Raw genomic sequence first — 25,048 nt, forward strand, 5'->3', positions numbered from 1 at the left:
TCACTTGTTCAGTTATGTCATGCCTTTTTGACATCTTTCCACCACTTGAAGATTTCACAGCTGTTGTGAAATTGTGCCTAACTAAGACTATCAAACAACCTTTCCTGACCTTCTAAAGACAACTGAAGTTCGATTACAATATTTACAAACGTACAAAGGTGCTGCTGCAGAAGCAGGTTGTGCCCACAAGCCCTCTCTTTGAAGGGAGTCCCGCAGGAAGTCCGGCTGTCTCGGCTGGGCACGAAGTCTGCCGGTCACCGGTCCACTGCTGGTGGAGAATGGAATATAAGACATGGCTCTTATTGACAAGAGTGTTCATTTGTGACTGCCTAGCTCAAAACCCACAAAAAGAAGTTGCAGATTAGGATTCTCTGTAAGGGAACAAAATTAGTCATTAGGGTTGACCAATTCATATTTTCAAACTTTGTCTTTACCTGGGAAAGTAATTTCTTCTCTACCTATTGCTAAAATTTGGCAGCTTAAAACAAACCAAAATCGACATATCAATTATAGCAGTTTTCTGGACCATATGTTTGTCAGACAGGCACTGCTATAACTGTGATTTCCATTAATACTTCTACACAGCACACCAGAGTGACCATAATCTTGAAGTCCTCTTTTCCCCCTTTTCTATAAAACAACTCCTAACTCACTCTCTCTCTCTCTCTCTCTCTCTCTCTCTCTCTCTCTCTCTCTCTCTCTCTCTCTCTTTTATTCTAATCATTTTTTGAATAGATTAGGATGGTCCAATTTTAACAAGTGATACATGTATATCACTTTAAAGCTTAGGGCTTACTATTCTAAACTACATTAAAAAAGTGAAAACAACATTTTGGCCTACTTTTGCAGGTTTTGAGCCAAGCAGTCACATTTTATTACATGTTTGAGAGTGCCGCAAAGAAGTCACAAATCTGGGATGACCAAATCTAAGCTCACTGACTAATTTTTTTTAAATATTTTATGACGGTCTAGTATACATGTAAACATGCAGTTTAGCAAGAACATGGATGTGGCTATAGCCAGAAACTTTAATAGAGAGGTTGAAATACATGCACATTGCAAAGTGCAAGTACGAAGTACAGACGTCAAGCTATCCCTCTCATAAAATGCACAATTTTTTTCCATGAATAGCATTTGCATACTTTGTGTGATCTTGCATCTATTTTAAATATTGAGGCCTTTGAAGGGTTTGCTTTCAAAGAACAGCAGGCTCACTCACCCCAAACCATCAGCTGACTGAATACCTGGCTCTACTCCAGGTGCTCCTCTCTGAGAGCTGACAAACTTGCTCCATACTGGAGGAGGACACGATGAGAGTTGTGCAGGAGCAAGCTTCAGTGCCCGGACTGCATCTTTGTGCTCCATCTTCTCAGACTTGGTACCTACCGGTGTCATCTCATCTTTGAATCTCACTCTTCGACTCGCGTGTCGCGGGTGCCCTGGTCGCCTGCCCCCGAGCCTGGCGGCCACGGTTTTCTCTCGCCAACGAATGGCAAAGCGTCGCACCGTATGATAGGATTTGTAGGAACTCTGAAAGTCAAAAATGCCCAGAGCAAAGCGACAACTGGTAAACCAAACGACCAGAAATCGTGCACATCTTCCACATTTACACAATAATGTATTTCTTAAAATATCAACAGAGACATCACTTAAGCTGTTAGTTGAGGACAAGCTGATTTTGCTATAACATAAATTTCCATAGACATCTGACCGAGTATACTCGGGACTAGTCTGCAACGAGTTGAAAATGTGTTGTTCTTTAAAACATTTGACAAATCCACCACCATTGTTATCCAGGACAACAAAATGGCTCTCCTAATATCCATCGCTTTTTCATCATCATTATCATCATCATCATCATCATTATCGTCATCACAATAACAATAATAATTACAATTCACATTCATAAAGCACATAATAATCATGCATTCTCTATGCACTTATAATCAATCATGACATAACACATACAATCATCAATACTCATCATCATCACCATCATTACCATCAATCACTACCAATCACCACCATCACCCCAACCACCATCAACACCACCATCATCATTATTATCATCATCATCACCATCATTATCACCATCATTGTCATAATCATCATCACCATCATCGCAATCATCATCATGATAATCACCATCAACATCATTATCACCATCATCATCTCCATCATCATCATCATCATCATCATCATCATCATAATCCCCACCACTACATCCCACCTGTGCATGATGCTGTGCCGCTATGGAGGCTCTCCTCTCCGCTAGACTTGCTGCCACGCCCAGCCACTGCCTCACGCCTTCCCGGAGCAACTCCTGCCTCCGCTGTGCCAGGGCTCCCGCAATCCGCTCCTTCTTTCGCCGCCGCTCCCCGACGTAGCAGACCCAGGCGTGAATGACCCGCTGCTGGAGCCTCATGCTCCACAGCCAGAGCGCCACCACAGTCTTACGCTTTTCCTCTTGCGCCTGTGCAAACTGTGCAGATCACATTGATTCGACGAGGAACGAAAAGGGTAAAATGCATGACTCAAAATCAGCATGAAGTAGTGCATTAGCCAATGTCAAGAAACTTGGCTGCTTCATAATCAGTCAATGTATGACTGGCCAAAAATATGTAGACTGTAATATAATCTTTAATATGCACAATTTGATGAAAATGTGTTAAAACTATTTCATTCTAGAATCATTTCGGAATTTGACATTGACTCAACCCAGATCTTGACACACATCTAATCAGGGAATTGGCTTTTCAAACTACACACATTCTCATCTCAATAAAATAGCATTTGAATATACTTCTCAACAATTTGTGTTGATATATTATAGATTTTGATGGTGGCCCTGACTGATGATGCTTCACCCTCTGTCAGGTGAGCTCGAAATCTGTATATTAATTGCCTTTGCACATTTTAAAGAAGCTATTTTCTGTTGTACCAGAGCTACATGTAGGTACATGGTACGATGAAATACTACTATAAAGAAGTTTGTAAGTTACTACATAAGAAGGACACTTTTGAATATTGGCCTGATGCAAGATTCAAGCAAACAATATGGATAAGCACACAACTTGAACAGGCAGACACACAGAACACTTCGACCTAAAGGGGACTCCCGTTATAACGAACTCCTCTGGACCGGCAGTTTTCTTTCGTTATATTGAAATTTCATTATATCCGATCAAATAAAATGTTTAAAGATATCTACAAGATGACAATTTTGGGCCCTGAATCTTACTTCATGTGTTCTTTATAACAGGAGTGCACTGTACAGTCTTGGACACTTGGACACAAAGACAGACATGTTAAAATAACATGTTAAAATAACAGGTTTAAAGATATCTCAATGACAATTTTGGGCCCTGAATCTTACTTCGTTGTATCCAGAATTTCGTAATAATTGTGTTCTTTATAATGGGAGTGCACTGTACAGACTTGGACACTTGAACACACAGACAGACAGACAGACAGACAGACACTCAGACCATTGTAGCTACCTCTCTGTGAAGGAGAGGAAAAATTACCTGCTGCTTCCACCTGCTAAAGACCACAGCCTGCACCCTGACCCTGTTCAGCCAAGCTGCCTGTCTGGCGATCAGCTGTGGAATATATCAAATGTGGTAAATCGGCATAACAAGATGACATAGGATTTCAAGAATGTGGCAGCAAGCACTGTTGTCATTTATGCAGAAAAGCATACAGATCTGCGAGTGAAAAAGTTGTGCATGATGGTAGTTCCTGTTTGCTTTTTTTGTTAGTTCCAGGCATCTTCGCAGGTGAGTCCTCAAAGAGAAGCTTCCTAGATACCCAATGAAACCAGGAGGTGACAGTAGGGCAGTTTTAAGCCAGTCTACCCCTATAGCACTCTGTGCATTCTGTCTTACAGTGAACGACCTGAAGAAAGTAACCAAAGTTCACGATGGGAATAGAGCACTCCATCTTGAAGTGCCACTGATGAGTATCTTTCACTGCCATTTCAAAGAATCACATTTTAAACGATGCCTAAAAAGACTCTTGCCTGCTGATTGGTTGACTGGTTATCACATGACATTCATACACAAAAAGTACAATTACATGTTTCACCTTTAAAGTTTGCAAATGGAGTTGAGCAGTTTTTGAGACAGCAACATGTCACAGACCATGTAAAGACTGTGTACATTAACCACTACTCCCATAGGCTATTCATCAACTTCATAGTTTCCCATTCACCTTGCTATGACAAATTGCTATTACTTTATCCAGGCCTTGACTTGGACCAACAGAACTGCAAATATCTGAGGTGTTGTATAAAACAAATAATGAATGGTCTATACTCATTCATTGCGACAAGATCTTGTGCACTTTTGGTGAGAGACAGTAAAACTCTTGTCTCATTTCTCATCCTGCACAGAATCTTGCACCACTACACTCACAAGCATTCACTACTTGTATTTTCAGATCTGGCTCTGAAAAAAAAACAAAGACATGCGGAGCTGGAGGCAAGAAAAAAAGTCCTCTTTCTTACCGCTTTCTTCAGACACAGAAGCCTGTAGTGCTGCCATCGCCGGAGACATTTCTTCCTCAGTTTGCAGGCATGGTGAGCCTCGGCGATTTCAACCTTCCTTCTCTCACGCGCTGCAGCATCCAATGCCTTACGCCAGGAGGAAAACATCCTCTGCAGCTTACCTACAGTACAGTTTCATCAAGGGAGACAAAAACAGAGAGAGGGATGGATAGAGATATGGAAAGATAGAATGAGGGAGAGACGGAGAGATGGAAAGATAGACAGAGGGAGAGATAGAAAGATAGAGGAGAGATAGATAGATAGAGAGAGGGATATATTTAGAGGGAGATAGAGGGAGAGATAGAGAGAAAGATAAAGAATGGGAGAGATAGAAAAATAAAGGAGAGAGAGATAGATATATAGATAGTGATATTAAGAGGGAGATAGAGGGAGAGATAAAAAGAAGAGATAGATAGATAGATAAATAGATAGATAGGAAGATAGATAGATAGATAGATAGGAAGATAGATAGATAGATAGATAGATAGATAGGAAGACAGATAGATAGATAGATAGGAAGATAGATAGGAAGATAGATAGATAGATAGATAGGAAGATAGATAGTTAGATAGATAGATAGATAGATAGATAGGAAGATAGATAGATAGATAGATAGATAGGTAGATAGATACAGATAGATGGAGGGAGAGAGATAAATAGAGAGAGTGAGAGATGAAGAGATAGATAGGTAGAGGAAGAGAGAGAGAGGGAGAGATATAGCTGGTAACATGCGAAAATTTACCATGATAACAACAGTTCATCAGACTTTTCTTTTGGTCTCTGATCAAAGATGGCTTTGATCTGTGTCTACACATCCCTCATACTTAGTGACAGATTGTAATGTTGTGTTTGGATATGTGGTACCAGTCACTTCCATCTGACTCGCATGTAACTTTGCAATCATTTGAAGAGAGTATACATTGTTTTGTCTGAATTTGTTGCTAAAACTTATAAGCATCCCTTTGCAACTTTTAGTATTAAAGCTTCCAATGCATGGCAAATGAAACTTTGCTTCATTTCCTCTTCCAGCAAAACAAATCAATTGCACAGTCTAAACAATAAATGGCAAAAGTATTAGCTTTAAGACCATTTTAAGCCCAAGAGATTATGCAGAAATATGACCATGTCAGAATAAATTGACTAGCTCAAAAAACTCAATTTCCAAAGACTTTGTCAACGTTAAATTTGAAGAAATGGCGACATATCCTACCCTTGTCAAGCTGTGCCCTGATCTCCTCCAACCTCCATAGTTTGACCGCTGCATCCAATGCATGGCGCTGGGCATACTGGTGCCACACTCTCATAATCTGTAGAGATGGAAAAACAGCAATCTCAGGCCTTGTTCGAGTGCTAAAAAGCGAACCAAACCAAACCATACTGCACCATGTCAGATTGGGAATGTTCAAGCGCTCTGAAGAGATAGTTTACCTCATGAGCTATTTTTGAACTTGAGTCAAAGGTGTCACATATTTTGTAGCGACCAACACATTCACCTCGTACCCTTTTGTTGGATACAGGTGTCCCAAACAAAGAGGATCACCTGTATGCATTATGAAGTAGTGTGTTTTACATGCATTCTTCTCATGTCAACAGCTGGTATGGTACACTTCTTGATCACTTTGCGTGACAAAAGCATGATAAATTAAATTTCTGAAATATATTTTTCATTTTAAAATCATACCTGGTATTCCCTTCTGCAGTAAAAAAAAAAAGGCAAAAAAAAAAAAACATACTGAATATGAAAGAAGCTTTCTATCTGGCAGCTCTGAATCCACATTAATATAAAGCATGCAAAACTCTTTCAATCAGTGTCTTTTACTATTCAAAACTGTGCCAAGTCTGTTTTGAATGTTGTGTCAACACATGACTAGAACAAATAAGATTGTACACAGCACACCAAGAAAATTTAACCTGCTTATGATGGAAAAATGTCACAGGAAACTGTCAGAAGCAGGTCAAGGAATACTGCACAGGTAGAGGAATCAAAGTGATGTGGTACAAGTTGCTTGGTGCATCGATGGTGCACATGCACGGGGGCAGCATGGATGCTTTTCAGACATTGGAAAATGTGTGCTAAACTCAAGTACATTTGGTAATCCGTGCAGCCGCCAAACAAAACACCAATACTTAAAACACATCTCTCAAGGAATGCTCACATACAGACTGTACATACCTTGTGTAGAAGATTTCTCTTCCAATGTCTGGTGGCTGTGTGTTCCAGGGAACGCCCCTCCCTGGCAGCTAGTGCATTCTGTCTCCACACACCCAGGGCATACCTGGGAAATCAACAAGAAATAGGCACAGCTCTATCACCATTAACACTTCATTTGATGAGACCAAACTGATACAACATACATCAATTCTAGGTATCGCCAATGCACAAGGAGGAATTGTAATGAATTATGTAGATGGCTTTCAGGCAACAGGGACATTTATTTATCACTTGTACTTAACTTTGCTAAACATTGCATGATCAAACACAGAGTTTTGGCAGCCCTGAATGTACTATGTGTACCAACTTGTCAAAATGCATGCAAGGATACCAATCTTGAAGACAGCATTGTAGTATTCTAAGGGCTGAAAAGGCATATCTTCAGTGGAAAAAGAATATTTTTACCTTTCCTGCAATTTAAGATGTGTACTAATATAATTTGGGGAAAACAGTAGTTTTCATGAAATGTGCAGTATGTTTGGTAAAAAAAAAAAAAAAAAAAGAGTTCACAACAGTGCAAAAGCCTAACAGTCAGCATCACTGCATATGTTTATCAAAGCTTGTTGTATGCTGCTGAGGGTTGGTTCAATCTGTAGCCAGCCAAAGGAAGCATGTGGAAGACATATTTGATGCGCCACACCAAACACGAGAGATCAAAGGTCACCCACATATACTATCAATTTTACCTCAGTCTCTGCTGATTGGCCGACGATTCTTTGGCAGCCACCAATCGCTGTACAGTTTGCACCCGTTCATGGTAACGCTGTAACAATAGAGAGAGAGAGAGACGGGTCAGAAAGAGACGTACAGCTGTGATTGTGATCAGTAGATCAACAAAACTTCTCAATAGGCGTTTTCACATCAGCCCGATGTTTCGAAATAGCGCGCTATTTTCTGACTTGGGAAATTAAAAAATATCTCGAGCTTGGATTTTTTTCGGGCTGATGTGAAAACGCCTAATGAGTACATACATGTTGAACTCTGAGGTCAGTTTGATGCAGTATACTTGCTGAATACATTTCCATAATCATGGTGCCAACCTTACAATAGAAGAGCCCTGCTTCTTACTCAGTTGGCATTTTACATACACTGTATGTGACATTGAACTGGGACCACTTCTTGCTAAAATTTCATTGTGTAATGTGATATGCCATATACGAGGGAGATGGGTAACTCTGTCACTTGGTTGTTGACAAGGGGTGTAAGAAAATAACTAAGAGCGCATTGTGCATTCTGATTGAAGCCCTACATTTGAACTTCCTAATATTAGGCCTACTTGTAAATAACTGAAATTGTGAATCATCATGAATTATAGTAATCACAATCAACACAGAAAAGTATTATGCCTCCTTTATACATGCACACACGGCCACCCCGTAATGCTCTAGAAGAAAGAGGTATCATTACCTTCCAAGCTTCCAGAGTTCTCCTCACTATCCGTCGGTGGTAGTAGAAGTCAGCTGTAGCCTTTTTCAAGGCTTTTCGTCTCCTGCTCGCAACATACTGCAAACAAATATCATCGTAATATCCCGACATAAGAATGCATATCAATACATTTGTTGTTGGGGGTTTTTTTTCCAGTTGGAAAAAATGTTCCACATCTCAAACTTACATCTACAGGGACAACAATACTACACATACCTACATGGCAATCTTCATGACTGTTAAAACTTTCCTCAAATTAGCATTTGTTGTTGTTGTTGTTTGTTTTTTAATACTATCTCACATGAGTACTTCAGTAAAATTTATAATAAGATTTGGTATCTTTACTACATTGCATCTGGGCAGTAATGGAGATTACCAAATTCATGCTAAAACGCTATTATCAATATTCACAAGTTACTGTCATTTGTCTCAAAACGTCATCTGTCACGAAAAAATCTAATACGACTTCTAACTGGAAAAAAAAATCACACACACACACACACACACACACACAAATGACAACATCCAGGAAGTCAGTGAAACAATGAATTAGTGAGATTCTAGCGACACTGACGTACCTGGCTCCACGTCATCCATGATTTCTTCATCGTCTGAAGGTAGGCATGCTTGGCGGCTAGTTTCTCCAACTCGCATCTAAACATGAGAAAACATAGACAAAGACATGTCGTAAATGTTACAGGTCAGACATTCACTTTGTGTGATTGTACCAGACAAATTATTACAATCTGTCTGAATCATCAACACTCTGATGGAACCACTGAGTAACATTATGTGCACAAAACTGGCAGCAATATCTTCAAAGATTAGATACCAATAAAACTAGTGTAATGACGCGAATTGGGTGGTCTACATTTTTTTTTACCTCTGTTTTGATTCCCTGCTGAATTCCATCCATTGCTGGAGAGTCCTTCTACATAGTACAGTATGATGATGGTCAATGGCAAGACACTGCATAGAATGGATGGAAAACACAAGTCTTAATAAATACTGAAATTATGAGTGGCACAATACATAACAGGGAAATTCCCCTTTTGTGTCACTCAACTACAAGAACAAATTGCTTGTATATGTTTAGGGCACACTCTAATTGTTGTCATTGTTTGTTTGTTGATTGTTGTTGGGTTGTCGTTTTTTTCACATTCATTCGTACTAGAGCAGCTAAATTATGCAATCATATTGAAAGACATTTTGGGCCACAAGGCTAAGTGGTGAACAAGTCATCTTAACATACCCCTGTTTGTGTATCACTCCAGTATTAAATGAATGGCAGGGAATAATTTTCCTGGTATCGCATCGCAATTTGCTATGCATTTTTACACCATTGCTATACAAACTAACTTTGTAATTAACTTTGTAGCAATTTTCTTCCATAGAAGTGTACAGGATACCACTTAAAATAATGTTCATCAGCTGAAATTGCTAATCAAATATGAGTTGGAAAATTATTCCCTGAATGCTTGTTCTGATCAACACGAGACCCAGGAGTCTCGCGCTCACCTGAGTATCACAAGATTGCCTTCCATGCAGTCACAAATCTAAATTACACATAGCACTACCATGGCTTATCACTTAGAATGGAAAATGTTCACTACTGTATACGCCATATATTTAGCGAGTCTAAATTTTTGCGAATCGAGATCTCTTGATGATTTCGCGATCGTGGAGTCCTGTACTGAACGGAGAAATTATGTATGCACGTACATCACATTTATATCGGGATCAAAATCAATATTTTCGCATGTTTTGAATTTAGCTAACAGCAACTGACTCACGAAATTTGCGAAAAAATAAAAGCCTCGTGAAATATTTGGCATATACAGTGTAAGGGCAAGTAAAGCCAATTGAACTAGATTTGATATAATATGGCCACACTGATAAACATCACACATGACTAAAAGAGTATTGGGCTATGATGTAAAGAGAATCTCACCATCTGATCTGTGTCTCTTAGCCTCTCTCTCAGCTTCTTCCTCCAAACAGTGAAGAACCTCCTGGATAACACTTCCTCATGATGCAGGATCGCCTAGCAACAATGAGACAGACACTTTGTTATGCATCGTAGCCCTTCCTGGCACTAAATCCAGGCAATTTCATCTGCTTGTGGTTGGTCTTCCGTAACTTAACAAAATTCAGATCATCCCACTTATTAGTGCAATAGTGAGAAGTGAAACTACCTGCAAAATAGTCTTTGAATCATACTTATTATGATATAAATTATATTATTATATGTATCAAATTTTGGTACAAAGGGTGTATTCTAATATTCTAATCTTTGTCAAGGGAGCGAATGAGGTAGACATATGACTCCAGAAAATTCAGACTATGAGTCAGGGTTTCAACCGCAATCAAATTCATTCCTACCTTCTAGCTTGAACTCCACGACACAAGAACTACAAATGTACAAGAACCCATGAAAAGGACTCAACATACACAAACATGACTCCTAAAAACAACTACTAAACAATTACAGAATTTACTTTATCTGGGTCACAGAAGTGGACACCAGTCCTCAGGTCATAAAACTGTTGCTACAGGCCCATAACTAGGAGGGATTCAAGGGGTTCCACAGAACCCCCTCCCCCCCCCCCCCTCCTGTTTGCCAGCAGCAAAAAAAAAAAAAAAGAAAAAGAAAAAAATGAGTCATGAAAACCCCCCTCCCCCCATTTGCTAGCAGAAAAAAAGATAAAATAGATAAGAAATAAAAAGAAACAAAATGAAAGGAGGTGATTGCGCCAACGCCTTTTATTTTTCTTTTTTGCTTGTCAGCCAATGAAACTCAAAAGTGGCATGAGAAAAGAAAAATGCATGGGGGAGCTTTTTTTTTTTTTTTTTTTTGCTTGTCAGCTGATTAAACCGGGAAGTGGATATAAAAAAGTCCACCTTTTTCTAATTCTGAACCCTCCCATAAAAATCCTAGGTACGGGTCTGTGCTAGGACTAAATTATGAAACTGTCAAGACTTCTACAGCCACAATTCAATTTATGTATTACAAAACCAGTTTCTCTATTGTTTTCAAAATATGGAGCAAAGGAAGACAAGCCAAATAATGGAAAGTGAGAAGGCAAAAGAAGCACATCAGCAATTGTTTTAGAGTCCCAACCAAACCATTCAGGACAGGCATGGATGTATATTACACACTGATGAGAGTGAAAGTGTAGAGTTTACAGACTCATGACTAACATTTGCATCTTATCATAAACTAGAAGCCATTTTGCTATCATCTACTCACTGAGTCATATTCGTTTGTGTTTTATTTTTCATTCTTGCCCAAAACAAAATTGCCCCAGCAAGCAATGGTACTTTTAACTGCATGTCATGTGATGAGCAATCGACCAATCGGATAGCTACGACATTCCAGGTGCTGTATAGAAGAGACAAGCAAGCATGACACACAAGTTACCATTCTTGCCATCATGCGCCCATCCTGACTGATCTGAAAGCTGTGATGCCAGTGGTAGAAGGACCTCCCTAGGAGCCCCTCTCTGTGGGGAAAAGAAGGGAGACACTAATCATGTTTACAGGACTCAATAGCATACCATTTCTGACAGCCACCACCCACGACAGGTGAAACGGCTCCTTAAAGCGTTATCACACGCCACGTTAAAGTTGGCTTTTTTGAACAATGTATGATCAGCTGCATCCAATGGTAGATTTTCCTTTGAAATAGAATCTATGATAAGAATGAGTGCTTTCTTTTTTTGTTTAATATAAAGAGAATTCAAAATATTATAATTTTTGTAGCATACTGAAAGAGCATAATTATGTCTATCCTCCTTCAAAAAGCCAAGAGTACAATATTACCCTTACAAAATGTCAGCAACAAGTCAAACGAATGTGTCCTTTTCATAAAGAATGAAATTTGGGGGATTCTCTTTATGTTTCCTATACATGTATATCATTGTTTTGCCGCGACATCACAAACTGTCATAGTTTTCGCATCCACTGATGGTGGCACCATGACTTTAACAATTCATAACCTTTGAAGGGATCATCCAATTTTACTCAACCTTCACTGATGTACTGTATACGCTGAATATTTAGCACGGTTTTTACTTTCGCGAATTTCGCGAGTCAGGTGCTCTTCGCGAAATTAAAGACACGTGAAAAATATTGACTCTGACCCCGATGTGGATGCGATGTATGCGTGTACATATCTTCGCTCAGTACAGGACTCCGCGATCGCGAATTTAACCACTCGCGAAATCATCGGGAATTCCCGATTCGCGAAAATTTAGACTCGCGAAATATATGGCGTAAACAGTATTCAACTAATATTGCTGCATTCTCTCAATCCATGTGCATATTTGAGGAAACTCCCCCTTTAATTTATGCCAGCTCAGTGTGAATGTCTCACAAAGTTAGTATGCCCTTGGAACTGAAAGGTGAAAGCTCTTCTAATGGCACACTTTAACGACAGCTTTGGCCATGACTTTGAATATGTTAATGGTATTCCAACAGGATATTCTGCAATCCATAAGTGAGAAGGAAAAGGAGAACTGGCAAAGATAGTGGGGACGTTATGTGCTTGGAGGAAGTTGATAACGTTACGAGACTAATGGACACAGAGAAAGAGAAACTGGTGATATGAGGATATATGAGCTACAATTGTACAAAAGAATTTATTTCAGACTCAGATACTCAAAGCCCTAATCACAAGACATAAAAACTTTCAGTTTTTATGACAGGCACCCATTTCCTCAACATGTTACTGATAATGTATGTTACAACAATCATCATTCTCTGTGCTTTCTGCAGGATCTAGATAAATTTCTCTTTCAATGTCCTAGAAATATATATATTTTTTTTAAGCATGTGTGTGAATCTTATTTATACTTTCACATCGTTGAACTATTGTGACATTTACGTATTAGTGTGAGCTCCCATCAAGAGAGAGTACATTCAAACAAAATTTTGAGAATTCATAACTCTGGATTGAATTGCCTATTTTTCTCAAAATTTCACTCAGTGTTTCTCTAATTTGTTTAAGTAATCACCAAATCTACCAATACATTTGGGGAAATTTCCTCATTTAATTTAATCCATTTAATCAATCACGGCAGTGGATTGTTATGTATGAACATCGTAATGAAGAAAAAAGTAGGGAAATACTATTTGCAGCACAAGATGACAGCACAAACCTGTAAAACTGGTGGGCCTGGGACAGTAGGTCCCTTTTCTTCTTCTCCAACCCAACGTTGCTTCGCAGCTTGAGGAAACACTTTGGCAGCAGGCACCTGGTGTAGTGGAAGTCTGCCCTGGCATACTGCTCCTGTAGACATTATGAGGTTAAATAACCATATGAAACGCAAAGGCCCAAATTCCCAAAGGTGGTTTGAATTTAGAGCATGATTTTGTGCAAATTTCTTCTGCGTATATACAATTGACAGACTGCGTACACCAATAGACGTCCATTAAGAAATGCACGATGCAAGTTGACACGCACATATGCGTACATGTATTTCACGCTAATTTTAGTCCATAGTCTAAATTTAAACAGAGATGATATGGAGGTTAGTTGAAAAAAAAAATCAGAAATCAACATTTTCAGGTGATTTTGATACTTGGAAAAAGCAAATGTGTGTAGACTTGAGAAAAAAAAAAATCAGAAATCAGATTTAAATCTACAGAATATCATGCCTGATTTAAACCATGGTTTCAAGTTAAACAACCTTTGTGAATTCGGACCAAAGAGTATGCTCAAGATGAAATGCAGAACTACCAAGTCTCCAGCACTCGGCGTGAGACTCCCGATTCAGGGGGCTATCTCACATTCACATGCCTGACAAGATTTTTCTCCCAGACAGCTCACACAAAAAAAAAGACATGTAGATTTCCAACAACCAAAAAGTAACATCTTGGAACAATCTATCATATCTAATCAGAATACGTCAAAACATTCTATTTAAAAAGCCCAAGATTGCACAATTTACAGCTATAAAGTTAACTCTAATCCTTCTTACCATGGGAGGGAGTACACCCCCCCCCCCACATCTTCCCCTCCCCTACCCCACTTTCTTTTGTCACATGACAGAGCTTTCATGGGGAAGTAAGTAGAATAGAAAGACACATAAAGTGTTCACTTGCCTTGCGATGTCTGCGCCATGCCACATACCCACACCATTGCCGCATCACGACTCCCAGGAGACGTCTCCTGCAAGAACAATCATCATCATCATATAGGATTAATTACGCACAGTGTAGCACAATTAACATTTATACCAGTCATTTCAACTCATCATAGGACATATTACTCACAGAGTATCACAGTTTCAATCTTGCCATTCGTTACAACCCATCTTTTGTACAAAGTCAGAAATATGTCACAATACTTCAATAGGCTGTAATGACTATACACATACACATTGGTTTTGCATATAACTGCAAGCTTAGAACAAGTTTAAGGATGAAGTTGAGATCTGAATTACAGAGCCGTAGTCTAAAGGATCAAAAACACAAACAACAAAGCAACAAGCAAAGACCATAAGCAAAGAAATTAACAGAGTACCGTATGTCAAAAAAAAAAATTACGATGGGACCCTAAGCAATGATAACTTTAAAAATGGTTAATCAATCCAAATACAAATTCAGGGCATGAAACTATAACTCATTGCCCACATCTTACAGAAAACCCCATTCGATTTGCTTCAGTGGGCAAAGAGAAATGAGGAATTTTGTAGAGCATGTCGGACACCTCTTCTCTCCAAGTTCTGTCAATTGTGTTCATACACAAGAGCATCCAAGTGCTAAACTTGGAAGAATCAGACTCATGACATGCTTTACAACAATCCACATTTCTCTGTGACTGCTTAACCCTAAAAAGACTGGGGGGGGGGGGGCCTAAAAGGCCCCCCCCTCGACATTTCGCGCGATTACTCTGCAACACGCAATGCTCTCGCCGCGATGCTCTATGACTTTTTTCTTTCAAGTTTCCCGCACATTTTGACACCAAAGTTGTGACGCCCGGGGGTACGGATCTGAAGTTACATAACATTTTGTACATGCATGTGAGGCCGAAAATGGCTCAAAAATGTGATTTTGTGTACAAAGTCAATGCAAATTGAGTTTTTTCACATGGTTCATATAAATATGCTTATTTTTACTCTCAATGGCTAAAATCAATTTGTTTTAGGAGTATTATGCTTCAAAAAGTGTCTGCCACAAATTTTGTTTAAAAAAACAACAAAAACAAAAGGTCGAAAAAACAAAGAAATACATAAGAAATTCATGAAACAATAAAATAAATAAGAAATTAATTTTGATACCGAATTTTTTTCAAGTGCATTTGCTAAGAATGCCACAAAGAATAATTAGACCAAAAATGAGCACTTTTGGAGCTTTATTTACTGATTTAGATCAAAGAGTCTGATTTCTCGCATAAATTACCATAATTAATCAAAATAAAATAAAAGAAGACTATTTTGGAAAATTTAAATATACGATCTTGTAGATTACATCGCACACTACCATTGTGCAAATTTTCGCGGCGATCGCGCGATCCACGGCCGAAATCTTAAGGGGGGGCCCTTTAGGCCCCCCCTCCCCCCCCCCCCAGTCTTTCGAGCTACCAAAATAGCCCAGTCTTTTTAGGGTTAACGAAATTGAATGGGGTTTTCTGCAAAATAGAGCTAAGATGTTATATTTTAAGACCCTCAGGTAGCATTTCGACAGATTAATCACAATAAATGTTATCAATGCGAAAATCTGATTGTAATTCTTTGGGGTGACATACTGTACATGTAGAAACATTTTACACCAATGCAAACTTCTTGATTATTAGCCAAAGATATATTCAATAGAATGAAACATGCAGAATTACAGTAGATTTCACAGTTTTTACAAACATATGTAGTCTCCAACATAAACATGATACATGGTTCTTCTCATACACCATAGGTATGCTCCTGTTTGAGGTCAAGGGTCAATGTGGGGGTGGGGGGGTGGTTGTCCCACAGTATCTGACCTGTACATCAGTCTGGCCTTCCGTGTCACTGCAAAAAGTCTCAGCTCCTCTCTGTGTTCGCACTGGGAGATCCACTGATTCCAGCACCGCTTTACCAGCTGAGGCACAGCATATGAAAAGTTCAGTGAGAGACAATCAATTTCTTGAGTCAAGGACATTTTTAGAGTACTGTGTACACTGCATACTCATCATAATGTGATTTAAAATGTCTCCTGATTTGAACACACCTTTCTAAAAACAGGAGAACCAATTTAACAGTGGGCAAGATCTAAAATGTTGCTCACTTAAAGCAAACTGAAGTCAAATTTGACAAGACTGGTTTGAAAATATTTGAGGTAGGTGTCCTGAAGATAAATGGTATATCAACACATGTACACTTGTATCTATAAGAATAATGATGCAAGCACAGAGCTCAACATTGGATTAAACCATTGCCAAAAATGCAAAGCGAGGGTAATAAGCTACATAGGTGCAGGAAAAAGACCTACTTGTTGCCATTTTCTATAAACAGTATGTGCATAGCAGTCAATTTCATTCCAGGATTTCTGTACATCCTAATTGTTGAACTTATCAACACAAGGCACAGATTCACGAAAAAAAAAAGGAATACGTCCATCCACTTATTTTATCATTGGTATACACTTGCTTGGTACACTGTAATTACAAGTTAAAAAGAGGCATTATGCTGATGACTATTATTCCAGTGCAAAGGGAAACAAACTAGAATACATGTTCCTACCTTTTAATACACTCACTGACAAGATGAGCTAAGAAGTTTATCTTACACAGCTGCATTATGAGGGACTGATTTATTTCACACTTTTCTGTTGCCCCTGGAATCTTTTTCTCTCACCATTTGTTGATGGAACTCTGCAGCCTGGTCATTTCTCCTGTCTTTCAGCCTTCTCTGTACAACTGCCAGTCGCAGAACAAGAAGACCCAGTTTCTGGGGAAAAGGAAAATGAGCACGAGAAAGATAACTGGTAAGAGCATCATCTACACTATATATGGGCAGTAATGTGGCTTAGTCGGCAGCACGTCTGGCTTGCAGTCAAATGGCTTGGGTTTGATTCCAAGTGACTCCAGCCTGGCAACATTGTCTGTACAGGTGACTCCCGTTATAACAAAGTCTTCAGGACCAGCAGTCTTCTTTCGTTGCAAATATCAAAATTTTGTCATAGCCGAACAGTACAATATAAAAAGATAGATAGCTGATAACTTTGGGAACAGCGGTCTGTTTTGTGAAAGTCCCATCTGATTAACATAAACAGTCCCATGAAAGACTTTTTGCTCATAAGACACACTTATGAGAGACTTCATGAAATGGATTTGAAAGTTTTTTTATAGTTACTACATGTAAGAGAGACATCAGCCATTCTGAGATTTCTGTAAAGACTTTTATGTGAAGACTTCATGAAACAGACCCCTGGATTTTTTTCCTCCATTGTCAAAAGTATTTCATGATAACCATGTTTGTCACAACAGGAGTCCAACGTAATCATGTCGTCCCATCTAAAAGTGGAAAAAACACTCTGTTTATAATCGGATGGGACATTAAATGGAGGACCCCTGTGCGAGGGGCTCACGATTCCTACACGTGAACGGTCCCATTTCACTTTCCTCACAATGACAAGGGCAATGACCCAGTATAAGGCGGTCCACCCCACTGTACTCACACCAGAATACAGGCGAATGACTGCCACCCCCTCGTGGTCCGCCTCATGTGACTAGCAATAGTCAGGAGATGTTATCAGCCAGGGGCACTATGCCATATAAAGGAGAAGATCAGCTATCCTCTAATCCTCCCTGCATCAGAGATATGGTATACGAAGCCCCTCTCCACTATTTTGCTTGATATACAAATTGTACTCACACAATGCATGGCTCGAATTTTCTTGTATCAACTCTCTTCCCTTTATTACAAAATTCATCCAAGATTTCATGCTCGAATTCTTGCAATTATCTCCACTCTCGGGGTGCACAAGGACTTTTAATCCCTTGAAGACGGACTGATTTTCCTACAATATGAATTTCCCATTAATCCCAGCCCAAGAATACTCAGGACAAGTCCCCAACGGGATAAGGACATTATCTCTCTGGTAGTGGTTTTTTATCACATGTAAACAAGCAGAAAGCATAATAATTGGACACAAGGGATATGCAGTCTCCTTTATCTAGGGTTAATGGTAAGAGAGGAAGTTTAGTGAGTCACACTTTCGCTCACTCTGAAATGTAAGACCTTGGCGAGTGAGGTAAGGGGGGAGGGAAAACTCACCAAGAGCTGTGTGTTGTGGTGCTGTGTTGCTCTCTGTTCCTTCATCCTCTCTACATGCAAGAGATGAATGTCTGCACACATGGCATTAAGGAAATACTCTTAAAGTGGACATTTTTGCGGTGTTGAAATTTTTTTGCACATTTTGCGGGACCAAATGCCAGCACGAAAATAAAAACACGCACATATTTTTGCACGTAATATGTTCCAGTAATACATGTCTTGATTCCGCAGAATCAAAATCACATGAAACTTATCTTACCCAACCGAGTGCGAAAAATTACTCACACGAAAATAACCACTTTTACAGAAGTCAACTTCCAGTCAAGGTTATGTTGGCTTTTGTCAAACTTTTATGTCAATAGAAAGCACATATAAAGGTATTTCTGCTATCAGTACAAGTATGTGTCATTCAGCTGTATTACATTTTTCCCCCTCCTTTATCTAACCCTTTTTGTCATATTCTTCAAATAGTGTATATCGAAGTGGAATCTAACAGAAATTACCTTCAGTTTAAGTTGTTACTACCAGCAGCAGACTTGGTTGAGTGCTAAAATGAACATAAAATGTAGTTGTAACTATTCAAGGCAAAACATTAAGATACCGCAGCTAAATTACGCATGTATACAGGAGTCCAGACTCAACAAAGTTGCGTACCACGGTATCTGCACAGTATGAGCTCACTCACATCTTTCTACACATAATCGCAGTATAAAGCCCAGGTAAAAGCCATCTACACCCAAGCCATCAAGAGTTTTCATCGTGAAGATTTCAAGCACTTCTAGTGGCAATGCAGACACACAAAGATTCAACCAAGGATACAGAATCTCCAGTGTATGACGACTCGTCGCAGCCGGGCATGATTCCCGAGTCTGTCCACCTGTTCCTGGCGCAGTGCCAAGGAGCACCGCGTGAACCACCTCTGATTCCAGTGCTGCCACGCCTGCTGTACAAGTCTGTCATCATAGAGCCGAAATGCTTCAGCTGCTCGGACAAGAAGCACATGGGTTAGCAGATCCAGGTGAACTGGAATACTCATAACCTATGATCAAAAGTTTAACCTCATAGCACAAATGCACATTATAACAAGTTGTACTTCATATTCACATGAAGTACATGTATTCCCTTTTTTTTTTTTTGAAGTGTGACACAGAGTTTTGGGGCAAAGTATCTCACTCTTGTATTGCAGACAAGTCACTCTGAAATTGTGCATAAATATAATGAAACCTTTACAGTCTTTTACAGAATATTGTCAAGACATTTTACCCAATTGTGAGAGTACAAGTACAAGAACTCATCAGATGTAACAAATATCTGTCATTTCTTTTTAATGCTCATGTCACAAATAATGTACAATGTACATCATGGTGCAAGTAGCAGCTAAGAACCCCTCCAGATGTCACATCATCTGCTTCATCTCACACACTGATTCAAAAAGAGACCTGACCAGAGATCAGCAGCCTTTGTTAAAAATATCCTGGGCCCTATTTCATAAAACTGTTTGTAAAGTTACGCATGACTTTACGAACGACTGGAATATGAAGTGCCAACATGAGTGCCCATTTTTTTTCCTTACGTTTTAACAAAGTACAACTGTACGTCAATATTTCATCGACATTGGGACAAAAATACACTTTCAACTAAAAATGTGTGTAGGAATAATCATCAGCATCTGCAAATTTCAACTTTAGCTATTAAAATGAACAATGATCAGGAAACCCAATTGGCTTGCCATATCCAAGTCATTCCTAAAGTTGTGCGTAACTTTACGTACAGCTTTATGAAACAGGGCTCTGTTTGGGGAACACCTGAACAATAGTCCTCTTGTTTAGCAGTCATCTTTTGTCTGTCGTTTCAAATTTTCCCAATGTCTCCTCCATCCCAGACCCCTTCCCCCCCCCCCCTAACTCCTCCCCATTCCTCACTGTAATGAACAAAATTAACCCTCTTGCCTTACCTGCTTCTAGATCCCTGTCACTGATCGTATCAGGGCAATTACCCCCAGAGGACAATTACCCCCGGCTAAATACTGGTTAGTGATAAGGTTAGAGTAAGATTAAGGTTACTTGTAGGGTTAGGTTCAGGGCTAGATTTTGGTTAGTATTAGGATTAGGTTCAGGATTAGGATTAGGCTTAGGGTCAGGGGAAGGGTCTGGGGTAATTGTCCTGGGGGTAACTGCCCTAGACCCCTCACCAATATGTAACTCCTTCTGCTATATCCTCAGATCCTCAGATAGGTCAGGTACAAGCAACTCAAAATGTACTGGTGAACAAGACCTACAATAAAATTTCAAAAATTTATCACGGTCACTCTTTCCCCTCCCTCCTACCCCCCCCCCCCCCCCACAATAAAGTGGTATGTAAAACCAAATATGTAGTCCATGCTCTAATCAGATTCCATGGCCTACTTGCTCTCCTTCTTTTTTCTCTCCTGTGGAGGGTGTAGGGAACCAGGCCCCGGAGGAGACAGCGGGCCAGAAGACTTCTCTCATAGTGTCGATGGGCGTCGGCCTCCTTCCGCCGCATCTCCTGCTGCTCCTGGTATCTCTGTCTCCAAGACTCCCATGCCTAGATGGTGGGAGGAGGGGGTAGAGGGAAGGGCACACAGGAAACCTTGGAATTTGTAGATCTGAGCACTGAAATATACTGATTATCTTTTACTAAACTGCCTTCTTAAAATATTTGATAAAGAAATGATCCAAGAATGATTACGGATTCAATGCAATAATCAATAATATTGTTCTGATATTCATCATTACTTTGCTTATAAAACAAAACAAACCAAAGACATCTCTGAATTCTTCAACAAGTTTTGAAAACCTGATCATACAGTACAAAACCACTTTCACAAAGCTGGAGGAAAACTGAATGTAATGTCATGGTAATACTTTCCATCAGATGATGGTCATAACATACAGTACACACAACATGAGATATACAAAAATTCATTTACAAAGAAGCAATTGAAAAAAAATTACTTTAATAGAAATGAGGAACACATTATTCTTAAAATGTGTAATACCAAGCAAATATGAGAAATTACCTTTTGAGTAAGGTTGTCAGCCCAGTACTGCATAGCGAAGGCATCTGTATCCTGCCTGGCATGGCGAATTCTCAGGGCTGCCTTCCATGTAGACCAGTGCCTCTCCAGGGCCTTCCCCTCCCAAAAGTCCTGGGCCCTCCTGAGGACCACAGCCTTGGCCCGTCTTTGCCTGATGTAGGCCTTCCATGATTCCATGGTCCTACTGGCAGCAGCTCGGGACGCTGGAGATGAAGTAAATTATGGGTTACGGCATTGCACCAAAATTCAAGATACCCTACATCAACTTCTGTGTGCCAAATGAACCTTCTTCAAACTGTGAAAAACAACCCCTCCCCCCCCCCCCCCCCAAAAAAAAAAGAAGAAATTGTCCATAATCGTTGATCACACTCAATACTGTATACGCCATACACTTCACAGGCATAATACTAGTACTTCACAAATAGGGTCTTGTAAGACAATTCTGTGAGTGTGACAGAGTGAGAAATAGGTTAAATCCCTTTTTAGAAGGAAGGTTAGTGATTTCTAATCTCAAAAAAGATGACATACAGTGCATGTGTTTTACAGGGAGGCAGTATTTTTCAATCGTTAATTTCTTGAATATCTGTCTACCCACAAAATTCAACATCATTGAGTCCGATCAGATGTTCGAAAAATGGCTATTAAAAAGAGTGTTATAGTGTGCAAAACTGCAATTTTTTTTTAATTTTTTTTTTAATGAACTATCTCTTGCAGTCTCTGCATGAAAGTTGCATTGCTGGCTTGGATTCATGGCCAAGTCCCTCTGTTTAACTCCTTCTGTGCCATTGAGTCAAATGTGCACAAATTTCAAACACAAACCTAGACATAAGAAAGTAATGTTTTACACAGAGGGTTACGGTCTATTGAGTGTTTACCGTGCATCATTGCAATGTTCTTCTTGCTGGCCTTCACTCTCTCCCTCACCACAAAGCTCTTCCACGCCAGCCACACCCTCTGGTAGACTTTGTACCTAAACCATCATAATATCAAGTGAAAGAAAAAAATAACATATTTTGCACTTTGAAGTCCATGAATCCCCACACTTACACGTATATATCTTATCATGTTATATCAAACACAAAGTATTATACCCTACATGAGGTCCTTCATATTACAGACTGCATATCCCTTCAGAAATTTCACTGAGGAATTCTAGTCTTCTGCAAGTTTAAATTATTGTAGGCCTAATCCAAATCCTAACAGCCAACACCAAAGATTGAGTAATCACACACTAACTGGGCAAAATTCTTCTTAAAATCAGACCTTCTAAGCACAACTACACCAACAACTTTGATCAAAACCACATTCACACATGTTCATTGGCTAACTGATGAAACTCAGGTGGGTGGTCTAAATGATAGATACCAAACTTTAACCACAATGTACACATGAACAAGCTGGCCTGGATCACAAATTTCTTGACTACTGATGACACATGCAGATTATTCCAACTCTCTCTGTTTCCTAGTACCTGTGATGATACTCCGCCCGAATGAGGAGAGTCCACTCCCGGCGCTGCGTCCACCAAAACTCCCGCCACTCATCGAAAGTTTTGCGCAGGAGGCGGTGACGGTAGAGCGCCCTGTGAAATCACAAATGGACTTAGACTGATGAGAAAGACAAAGGATGCTCCAATGTATACACAACTGTAGCTGATTAATTTTGCATGCGTTTTTTTTTTTTTCCCTCCAGATTTGTTTATTGTTGGCTCTCTTTTGAGGGTCTTCAGTCTTATTTGATAAGGCTTTGTAGATCTTTAGCAGCAAGAAATTGACTTGACAACACCTACTTGGCCTAATTTTCAAATATCATTACAAACTGCTCAATAAACTATTAAATGTTAATTCTGAGTTTTGTTTTGGTCTGTTTTGTTTCATTTTTGTTCCTTCCTAATGCTCAGCATTTCCTTTGTCTGAACACTTCAACCAACATACATTTGCAACTGGACAGTGTAGGGGCCTGAGATGTTTCATATATCTGGTTTGCACTGTTTGAACAGCAAAACAGACCATATAAATACATGAATGATAAGTATTCTTCTGACACATATATGTTGTAGGGTAGGATTTCTAGACTTTGTTCAACACACCTGACTGCTGACGGTCTGACACCAGTGAAAGTGTTCTCACGCCATATGCAGAAGTATTTCCTGGCAAGGAATCTGTCAACAGAAATTGACAATGAACTGCATTACTACATGAAACTGAAGTTCTGGTAACTTTTATCATATCTGCAATGTCTATTCTGGCCACCGAAGGGTAAAATTTCCTAGCATTTATACGACGGACTTTACACACAGATCAAGTAGTTGAAAGTCTACATTCGGCCTCTGTTGTTCGACATCTAGACATCTACTGTACATTACCCCAGTTTTAACATTCTGATTGAAACACTTTCGGTTACAACAGACTTTGCTGAAATGATTTGACAAGCTTATTCAACATACATGCTAAAAAATAATATGTGGAAATTTATGTTTTACAAAACCTTGGTTCTACGTCAATACTTGATGTGATTTCAATCACATCATAAGATATTACCGAAATAACAAAAGTTAAAAAAAAAAAAAAAAATGTGCAAACACAAATTAACATAGTAAACTTAATTGTAACGAGATAAAGGTTTGATAACAAGGAAATTATAGATAACAAGTTTCTCACGATAGAAAGACATATTAGGATGATTGGAAACATCTTTACCTTAATCCCAAACCTTCAAACATCACATACCTTATTCTCAGTTCATTGAGTCTTCCCCTCGAATCCCAGGTGTACTGGAACATTTCACTGTGCGCCTCTACGACCGCACTGCCTGTATTATGCTGGAACCGTCTGGCTCTATGCTGATACCTATCAAGGATGCCGAGTGGCTCCTTTTGACTTGCTGTCCCTCGAGGACCAGGCACGGGTCTGCTCCTAACTGGAACAGGGATCCTCGACTGGGTCTTCCCTTGAGCCTGAGGAGCCATAGCATCCTGCCAACTTTCTCTATAGAATGTTACTCTCTTGCCTGGCTGGCTGCCGTGCGATCTACTTCCTCGAGTCGGGGTGATCCCGATGAAGGCGTCCGCACCTCTAGCCCCACCAACCTCCTCACCGGCGCTGGGAGCGTAGCCGGAGCCCGCCCTCTGGTGGAGACGCATCTTCTCTGCTCGGAGCTGCATGGAGACGTGCAGCTCCTGTAGGATGGCCTGCTTAGCCGCAGCATTAGTCTGCCGGTGGAGGTCACTCAGGGCGTAGCGGTCCGCCTTCCGGTGGGTCTCTACCAGGGATGGGCTGGGAAGAATCCCCCTGCGTGGAGTTTTCTCAGCCATCTCCAGCTATGCTTCGCTACATACCATTGGCCATGCTTAAAGTCTACAGACAGAATTTACATACACACCAACAAAATAAAGAAATCAATGTATGATGACACTGGGAGATGTACACTGTAGTATGACAGGAGAATACCTTAGGTAGAAAAAGTTGAAGTGAAAAAATGAACTACCGGTAAACAATGAAATCAAGATACACAGGACCAGTAGTCTGATTACAAGGCCAAGTCAACAAGAA

General features: G+C 39.8%; 1 protein-coding gene across 1 annotated transcript; it reads right to left on the reverse strand.

Annotated features, from left to right (window-relative positions):
• Positions 1–1,215: 1,215 nt before the first annotated feature.
• LOC139724824 (protein SFI1 homolog) lies at positions 1,216–24,810 on the reverse strand. The gene is made up of 24 exons (XM_071635949.1): positions 24,227–24,810; positions 23,587–23,658; positions 22,969–23,079; positions 22,373–22,467; positions 21,480–21,700; positions 20,845–21,004; positions 19,259–19,420; positions 18,440–18,510; positions 17,018–17,110; positions 16,165–16,262; positions 14,289–14,355; positions 13,343–13,473; positions 11,605–11,686; positions 10,135–10,227; positions 9,067–9,152; positions 8,762–8,837; positions 8,124–8,261; positions 7,445–7,521; positions 6,720–6,822; positions 5,757–5,853; positions 4,508–4,668; positions 3,528–3,602; positions 2,231–2,482; positions 1,216–1,530 (listed from the first exon to the last, which is right to left on the reverse strand). The coding sequence occupies exons 1-24, from the start codon at positions 24,808–24,810 to the stop codon at positions 1,216–1,218; spliced, it is 3,420 nt and encodes a 1,139-aa protein (XP_071492050.1).
• Between the last annotated feature and the right edge of the window lie 238 nt (positions 24,811–25,048).

The sequence above is a fragment of the Diadema antillarum genome, unplaced genomic scaffold (assembly GCF_040938485.1).
Source record: "Diadema antillarum isolate AM-2024a unplaced genomic scaffold, OU_Dant_1.0 scf00000231, whole genome shotgun sequence".
In the NCBI taxonomy this organism is placed as follows: Eukaryota; Metazoa; Echinodermata; class Echinoidea; order Diadematoida; family Diadematidae; genus Diadema; species Diadema antillarum.